The sequence below is a fragment of the Temnothorax nylanderi genome, unplaced genomic scaffold, assembly GCF_030848795.1.
Source record: "Temnothorax nylanderi isolate EJ_2023f unplaced genomic scaffold, tnyl_v1.0 TNYL_tig0021_pilon, whole genome shotgun sequence".
NCBI lineage: Eukaryota > Metazoa > Arthropoda > Insecta > Hymenoptera > Formicidae > Temnothorax > Temnothorax nylanderi.
Window position 1 is genome coordinate 173,097 of NW_027249083.1, and position 9,133 is coordinate 182,229.

General features: G+C 35.2%; 2 protein-coding genes across 2 annotated transcripts; one reads left to right on the forward strand and one right to left on the reverse strand.

Annotated features, from left to right (window-relative positions):
* Positions 1-720: 720 nt before the first annotated feature.
* On the forward strand, positions 721-2,003 carry Snrpg (small nuclear ribonucleoprotein G). Its single transcript, XM_071700154.1, has 4 exons — positions 721-911; positions 1,030-1,052; positions 1,527-1,651; positions 1,873-2,003. The coding sequence occupies exons 1-4, from the start codon at positions 880-882 to the stop codon at positions 1,921-1,923; spliced, it is 231 nt and encodes a 76-aa protein (XP_071556255.1). The 5' UTR covers positions 721-879; the 3' UTR covers positions 1,924-2,003.
* A 521-nt stretch (positions 2,004-2,524) lies between these two features.
* On the reverse strand, positions 2,525-8,878 carry LOC139769258 (uncharacterized). Its single transcript, XM_071700143.1, has 3 exons — positions 8,403-8,878; positions 7,964-8,104; positions 2,525-7,746 (listed from the first exon to the last, which is right to left on the reverse strand). Exons 2-3 carry the CDS (start codon positions 8,069-8,071, stop codon positions 5,455-5,457), a joined length of 2,400 nt encoding a protein of 799 aa, XP_071556244.1. The 5' UTR covers positions 8,072-8,104; positions 8,403-8,878; the 3' UTR covers positions 2,525-5,454.
* Positions 8,879-9,133: the final 255 nt, after the last annotated feature.

A 9,133-nucleotide genomic window follows, 5' to 3' on the forward strand; every position in this document is an offset into this window, starting at 1 on the left:
CTATATGTTTCTCGATACCTACTCCGACTCCGACTGATTAGCGTTTAAACGTTACATTTTTTTTTCTTTCGAGAGAATTATAGTATTCCTTATTTGTTAACGGACAATATATTATTTAAGTATAATATGAATTTATTGTTCCAACAAAAAGCTGTGTTTTAAAGACATAAAAAATCGGCGAGTTTACTGAGGAAAAAAGTATACAAACATACAATATTATTATTAGGCCACCAAGATCCAGTATAGTCCGTAAATGGTGTCTTTCTCTCTATAATTGATTGTATTTTATTTTGTTCATCTCTAATTAATCAAGCAGCAAAGTATTGATCTGGTGAATTCCACTATTCCTATAGTTTTAAAAGTGCCTTCTACGCAATATGTTATTATTATGTTATGTTTTATTATTTTATTATATAATATATATATATATATATATATATATATTTTTTTTTTTAGTTAACATATTTTATAATTCTTTCTTTTACTTCTTATTTTTCTCTTCTTCAATTATTGTACGAGTTTGATCAACTCCGCGAGGTAAAAAATAGAGAAAATTGATGAAGTTACAAATTATGTGTGCTAGAGAAAGAGAGAGAAGATCATATATATCTGCCCTCTTCTAGAATTCGAAGATGGCCGAAGCCACTTCAAGCGCACACGTACATGCGTTTTCTTTTGTATGTGTGTGTATCCCCTCCATTGAGTTACGTAGTGCGTCTTCGTTCTCACTTGACTCACTTCTCGGCTCGGATAGCTGATATTACTGAGTACTGGAGTACTGACTGGTACTGACCGGTTCGCTAAATTTGTGGTCGCGTATTTTGCTAATTGTGTATCAGTGTATCCAGATAATTGAGGGCTCAGCCGCTATAATCGAAAATGAGTAAAGCACATCCCCCGGAGCTTAAGAAGTAAAGTATATTTTTCGCAAGCCGGTGCGAGATCTCTCTCTACCGGCGTTGTTTGGTTTCCGGTACATGTCATGTTTATTATGTTATATATCCACTAATACTTCTGTATCCTTTTCAGGTACATGGATAAAAAATTGTCTCGTAAGTAATAGCGCAAGAACGTATTGATAAAGTCGAAGTTGCATCTCCAAGAGAAAGATTAAGCTTGCTCAAGCCTTGCTAAAGAGGTTAAGTTTGATGTGCACACGCAGTCATTAATGCCTGTTGCCTACCCATCTGAAATTAGCTGCGTTCTGGGAATTGGGATTTCTATGGTGCACGTTACGTGCACTAGTTACCACAGAACAGTATCACTCAAAGATTTCTTTCACTTGTGATAAAGAAGTATTTTCAAAAAATATTCATCTTTATAGAATAAACTTCAACTTTGTTTCTGTAATATAAAGTTTTCCTAAGAAGGCCAACCACAAATATAAGCAATTTAAATTAAAACAGTTTTATAAATTTATTATTTTTCATAAGATATGCACTTTAGTATACGTGTAGAAAGCGATATAAGTGCGTTTCTATAACCATCTTGTTCTTAACCCTGATTTCACTTAAACTATCTTGCAGTAAAACTGAACGGTGGTCGACGTGTTATCGGGATATTGAGAGGCTTTGATCCGTTCATGAACATGGTCATAGATGAAAGCGAAGAAAAATGCAAGGATGGTACTGTAAACAATATCGGCATGGTGGTAAGTTTTGTGATGGCTTTATACTTACTTTTATGAAAGCAGATTATGCGAATAAAGTTGTGGTCCACTTAACACTACAAATGCTTCAAAACATTCCTCTTCTTTCTTTTAGCGAAGAAAGGAGTAAAAGAACGCTTCAAAGCATTTGTAGTGTTAAATGGACTGCAGCTTATTCATAATATTATTATCAATATTTATTGAGATAAATTGTATGTTTCTAGGTAATTCGTGGCAACAGCGTCATAATGTTAGAAGCCTTAGATCGAATATAATATATGCTGCTGTAGAACTTTATCCGTATCTAATATGTATATTTTTAAATAAATAATCGAAACCTTTTTTTAAGATATAATCAAGATGTTTAGCCTGGGCTTTTGATAAATAGTTTAGATTATTTTAATTCTTTTGTGTATTATAAATGACTTCTTCGATGGCACTACAGCCCGAATCGAACCTTGACCTGGAGATAAACCGTCCCTATATGAATCTTTGCTCTCTTCTAATTTTATTGTAGTTGCAATTTTTATGAAAAGGGATTGCCCTATTGTCTTGAGACATACAATACACTTTATTTATCTCCAGTTATTTTGGGATCAAGTTCACGTTTTGAATACTTTATTTCTATATAGTGTAATATTTTCCTAACCCAAATTCTTAGTGTCATACATGATGTAAAAAGACCATTGTGTCATATATATGTGGGATGCTAATTCCGGGAATCAAATCTTTTTTTGTTTGACAAGACTACTCTAGCAAGCTATGGGGAATTACCCAGCATCCCTATTATAAATGACATTAAAGGAAAAATTTATTACAACACGAATGGTTTATTAAGAAATTTTTATCACAAACATAGGAGCGAAGATACAAGAATTGTAATACTGCATTTTATTATCATACTCGTCAGTACATTGAGAAAATAAATAAGCTTATTTTACTGAACGTAATGCACAATTACAGACTAAAGTAAACATGATATCATCACAAATAGTTAACTAATTTAATCCCTCACGAAATGTAACATATTTTTTTGTAGTCGTCATCAACGCCCGGTTTATTCTATATTTTCATTATTTTGGCTGCTTTCGTTATATTTATTGTAAGCTTTACTTTTTTGTATCATAGAAAAACAGATAAAATATTCTATTTGAATAAGATGAATATCAATCTTCAAAGTACCAAGGCACAAAAAAATTATGTATCATCAGAGCAGATAACATTGTTGCATAATTTCATACATCGTTTTGTGATAATAAAAACACTGGATTCATAATTATATAGCAATCTTTAATACACACGTCCTTATATTAAAATACATAAATTCAGTACATGTTTGCTTAGTAGAGATTTATTCAAACTACCGACATTAAAACGTGTGTATCAAGCAATATCTATATTCACAGCGCGAATGTAATCTAAAGAATTGATATCAAAGAAAAATCTAGGAAACAAATATAAAACATGCTTAAACAGATTTTATTTCTGCAAACGGGCATCTACAAGCCTATAAAAAAATAAGCATGACTATATTAGAAAAAATTTCTGGTTTACAAGGCACTCAATATTTCATTGATTCAGGAACATCATTTATTCTCAACAAGTGATAGATGTGATATCTCGTAATAAAATATCTTATGACAATCGTATGATAATAATACCGTCCTTTTATATTTTAGCAACAAGACAGAGCACAGCGAATATTTTACGATGTATGCATAACGTACAAACTTAAATTTATTATTTAAAATATTTCATAATTTCATGTTATTTGTACTGTTCTGCTCTTATAATAAATTGTCGTATAAAATAAAAAAAAATTCCACTGAATACCATAAGTATGTTCAATAAATCTTAAAGAACAACTGCCATTTTCTTATTTTTGAATATTTTACGAATATGGCGCATCAAAAAGAATAGTACATTTGGTTTTTAAAGAAAAACATTGTTTTTAAGGAGAAAAAGCGATAAAGTAGTACGAATATTATGCATAAAACTATATCACAAATGTAAACGTAGCTTGTGCTATCTTGTATATGTCTTTTTAATGATATGAAAACTAAAATGTAAAAACAAAAAGTATTTCCATACTCTGTTAGTTATAATTCACTAATTTATAACTGAAAGAAATGGCTCTTTATACGGTATATAGCGACAGTTTTTAATCTGTGCTGACATTTAAGGCTATTTCAGAATAAAGTCGCTCTTATACATTTTATATTAGACTAACATATCTCTTACGTACATAAACATTATTCTGTGTATCAATATATACGTGTCAATGTGTAACATCGCAGCAGTCATTATATTATTCCTATTTTTCTATTGGGTGTTTTAATACGTCAACAAATTTTCAAATTTACGATTTTGTAATTTTTTTTTGCAAAAACAAATCCTTTAAAAAGATCTTTGAAGTTACAAATTACAGAATAAAGATTTTAACTATGTATAATTTAATTGTTATAATTATAAAATAGATCAAATAAAGATTAAATACTTTCAAAAAAAAAGTATAAAGACGAATATAGAACAAATATAATTATAAATCGTATAGAAAAAAAACTTCGGGAAAAATGTATCACAGTTAAATGCAATCTTACTGGGATAAGATTAATTACATAAGTTGTTAAATGAAAAGTTACAATATATGAATGTCCGCGTAAAGGTACCTTTTCGTTGACGCTCGATCGACTTGGCGCTCATTTTCAGCGAGCAAAAATCTTTAGAAATAATATTTTTTATTTTGTATATATCCGTAAAATATTACTACTTGAAGATATACTTAAAAATAATTAATATTTTACGAAGTCCATTTTTGATCGTACTGAAACCACCAACGACGATTCAGCATCAACGCTAGATGTTGAATAAATTCAACTTTATTTCTTGACGCTAGCGTCAAAGCGAAGCCACGTGACTCTAGAAATAATATTATATATATATATATATATATATATACATTTATGTATCTATATATATTTATGTATCTATTATGTATCTATATGAACAAAAAATATTATTTCTGAAGATTTTTGTGCTCGCTGAAAATGAGCGTCGAGCATCAACATGAAATTGCACCTTAACGCTTTATATATTACATTTCAAAGAAAATGTTATTATCTCGAATACTCTAAAAATTTGGATAATTGCATTATTTACTATCTATTATTATTTTTTTTATTTTATAAGCGTTTTTATCATTTAATATAATTTGATTTTGTATTAACCTTTACTAAAAATAATTTTTTGTAATTTCCTTTTGTGTCAAATAAATTTTCTTTTATAATTGTAAGTAATATTCAAAAAGTACACACATATATATATATATATATATATATATATGTACGTATGTACATATATAAATTATATGTACATATATACACATCTAATTTATATTTTGTATCTAATACAGGAATGCAAAAAAAAATTATTTTCGTAAATGTAACTGGCCGGATTGTAACGCGATCGATATATTAATAACCTTATTAAAATAATTTCATTAAATTAGCGTGTAAAAATAGAATTTGAAATGTTGCATTTTGCGAAAAGAATATGAGCAGTTCAGATTCACACACGGATTCACATCGCGGTTTTTATTTACACAGTAATTGAAAGTGTGACCGTGTAAATCAAGAATAATTTGCATCGATGAGATTCACATACACTTCGTATTATTAGGCTGCACAACGAGATAACTGCTCGGATGCTCTTCTTCATATATTTATCTTCTCCCATACAAATTCTTTTTAACAAACTATATTTGGCAAAATATTTTTGTATGTCAAAACTAAAATATATTGCACGCTTCATCTTGATGTAATAGTAGATTCTTGCTCGAAATTTTCAGGTTCGACAATTTTTTTCATGGAAACGAAGTTGAATCCTTTTGTCTTTGCATTGCCACCTATGTTAAGCGTTAATAGTTCTTTATTGTTGTGCTTTTCGACGCGTTTATTCTGACTATTGTTTATTCTTTTTACTTTCCTTTTGCATGTTTTGTGACTTAACTTACGGTTTATTTTATCTTCCGAAAGTTCTTCTGAAAGCTTTCTTTGCTTTTTCGATTGGACGTCTGCTTTATTACGACTACATATCGCATGTGTTTGGACGTGGCTTTTGAAAGAAGCAAGTGACGTGCTAGTATAATTGCATTTGTCGCATGCAAGCTCCTTCTGACTGGTGTGTTGATTAATTATGTGTTTTTTCATGTCATAATTATTGCTGAAGGATTCGTCACAAAAGTTACAGAAGAAGAGTTTCTCGCCTCTGTGTTTTGCGATGTGCATCTTGAAATACCAATCAGTAGTGATATTTTTGGAGCAGTAGACGCAGAAGAAACTCTTTTTCGCTTTCATCGACTTCGGTGTTTTACGCACTTTTGATATTGGATTGCGTATCAGTAATTTCGAAGCATTTACTTGCTTCGTAGAAGTAACAGGAGTAATATCGGCGGCTGCACTAGCAGGTTGAACGGACGGTGATTTCGGAATGGTTAGTCGGTTAATCGGTGTAACCAGTTTATCTGTAACGATGCAGAACTTAGGGATACCCTGCGTACGATGTAGCAACGACGGCGGACTTATCAAGTTGGTTATAGGTACCACGCGTATCGGTGCGAGGAACGCTTTAGGCTGAGCTGCCGTGGTCGTTAAAATGTGCGATGGTGATATAATCAAATTGTTTATCGTTATAGGCTGACCAGTAGTAGTTTGAGGTGAAACTGCGAGGCGAATATATTGATTATGCGGAGATACAACCGGAGCAGGTGTAGAAGTGGTAAGAGTGGGAGCCGTAGTCGAAGTTACAGTTGAAACTGGAGCCGGACTTGGAGCTAGAGCTAGAGCTAGAGTTGGAACTGAAGTTGAAGTTGAAGCTGGAGCTGGAGCTGGAGCTAAATTTGGAGCTAAAGATAGAGTTAAAGTTGGAACTGGAGCTGAAGCTGGAGTTGAAGCTGGAGCTAGAGCTAGAGTTAGAGTTGGAACTGAAGTTAAAGCTGGGGCTAGAGCTGGAACTGCAGCTGAAGTTGAAGCTGGAGTTGGAACTTGAGTTTGAACTGGAGCCAGAGTCGGAACTGAAGTAGATTTCAAGTGGGAATTTTGTTGTAAATTTGGAAATCTTACTCGACTTATCGATTTTACTTTGCTTTCTGAATGCAACGTGTTGTCGGAAATCACGGTGCTCTGCGATGAAACCATGAGAGGCACACTTCCAAAGATATTCGTGGCTTTAGTTATTTGCGAATTAATTTTGATAGGTTGAGCGGTAATCAAATTAGAACTGGTCAATTGAGTGCTAGATACCGAAGTCGTGATGACAATCGGTTGACTAGATACTTTTTGCGGAATAATTATCAACTCCTCGTTTCTTCGCAGCGTCTCTATCGTTTTGGCGAGATCCGAGTAATTGTGTTTCTTCATTCTCGCAATTTCTAAGATCTGCAATTCTCGCATGCGCATCCGCTCCTTCTGTAAATGCGATCTGTCCACGTTGTTATGAACGTACTCTTTCTTTCTCGTGCAATTCCTGTGATATATCCGAGATATCCATTTCTTATCCTTATTTCTTATTTCTCTAAGTTTTATTCCACAAATATCGCACATGTATGATTTGTCGCACCTGTGTAATTTTATCAATGCCCGGCGACAGCGATTATGATCGATACTTAATGCATCACAATTCTCATTTTTACAGTGTTTTTCAACCAGCGCGTTTATCTCGTCTTCCTCTATGCTCAATGCTAACATAGGTGACATACCATCTTTATCCACATACTGCTGTAGCGTCACGTCGCAAACGATATTTTCACACGGCTCATAATGACCACATGATTTCTTTTTAATGGGTAACAGAGCGATTTCCGATTTTTTGTGCTCTATTTTTGAAGGTAGAAGATGGTCGTCTTCCCTTTCCTCGTCTGCTGTCCTGACAGGGAATATCGATATTTCGGATGGTCTTGTACCGTTTGACGTTGTATTCATACCATTCCTCTTGTGCCAAAACATATTATTGTCAGACTCGGCCAATGGTTTTGAAGAAATTGTCTGAATGACAAGGTTCGGTTGATTAAAAAGCCGTTTCACTGAGTCTGATTGCAACACCTGCACACAATGAAACCCATATAATTCTCAATTAGTGTTGTAAGTTGTAAAGTGATGTAAAATTGTGTAACATATATACACACACACACGCACACACACATCCATACACGTATACAATAATTAACTGATTGTTTTTTACTGCAAGAATTATCATTTAATGTAGCAGCCATACAACTTTTTCTTTTTTTGCGCAACAACCACAGTGAATACAACTTACTTCAGACAAGGTAGGTTTTATCACATTGTTCGGGCATATGTTGGACATTGTGTCTATGGATACGAGCCTGGAGGAAATGGAGAGTGGTGCATATGCCATCTTTACCATGTCAACAAGTACGAGCGGTCAATGTAGGATTTTCTGTAATTCAAAAAGATTCGGTCTGCAAACGCGGCTACGGCTCGCGATCGAAAGGGCGAATTTTCGAGATTATCAGCGAGCTTAGACCGCGTCTTTCGACGCGGTCACGCAAACACAACACGAGGCGGATAAATCGGGGTCGACTCGATCGGGAGGGCAGGAAGTACAGTTTCTAGGTTAGTCAATTAATTCGGACAATCAAATCCCGAGATTTTTTGGTCGACTCCCGTACTCATCGCCTTCGGAGTTTTTGCGAGCCCGCCCCTCCCCTCCCGTACCTTTCTGAAAGGTTACTTACGAAACAGAGACTCGTCACGACCGATTCAAAGTCAGCGTCATGACCCGCGGCTTCTAACAACGTACACAGCGGCGATCCGCTAGTCAAAGCGCGGCACCCGTTTCCCTTTTCTTTTCTCTCCCCCCAAAAACCAATTTTTTTTTCTCGCGGAAACGGGCACGCGCGCGCGCGCGCGGGCGCGAGGCGGACAAAGCGCGCGGGATACGACTTCCCTCCGTTCGGAGGGTGTAGCATCCGCCGCGTGATCCCGGATCTCATCCGGGCGTTCGCGACCTCGCAGCCGACGGCGAGGTTGCGGCTGGTTGCGGTCGAGAGACGCGTATATGCCGCTCGCGGATTCTGGCGAAGAGGTGGCCGCCGCGCCTGCGTCGTCGTAGGTCGGTCGTAGCGGGGCGAACGGCCTCGCTTTTTTTTCCCTTTCGTTCATCTCTTCGTCACGCGGACAGATCCACGACCCGAACTGTTACGTCAAATTGCGTTATTACTTCACGCGTCATTGCCTTTATGTTGCGTCGTGACGTCATTTTGTTGCGTCTCGCTACGTGGATATATGCAATATGTGCGCTCGCGCGCGCTCGCTTTTATAAAGATTCTTGCATGCTCCGCTCCTGTTCTTTGCTCGCGACAAGTTTGAGAAATTAAAAATGATATAATTCTCTTTTTCCCTTTCTCGGAAGCAACAGATTTAGGTCCGAAAACGCAGTAGATGAATTTCGAAGCTTCGGTCTTCT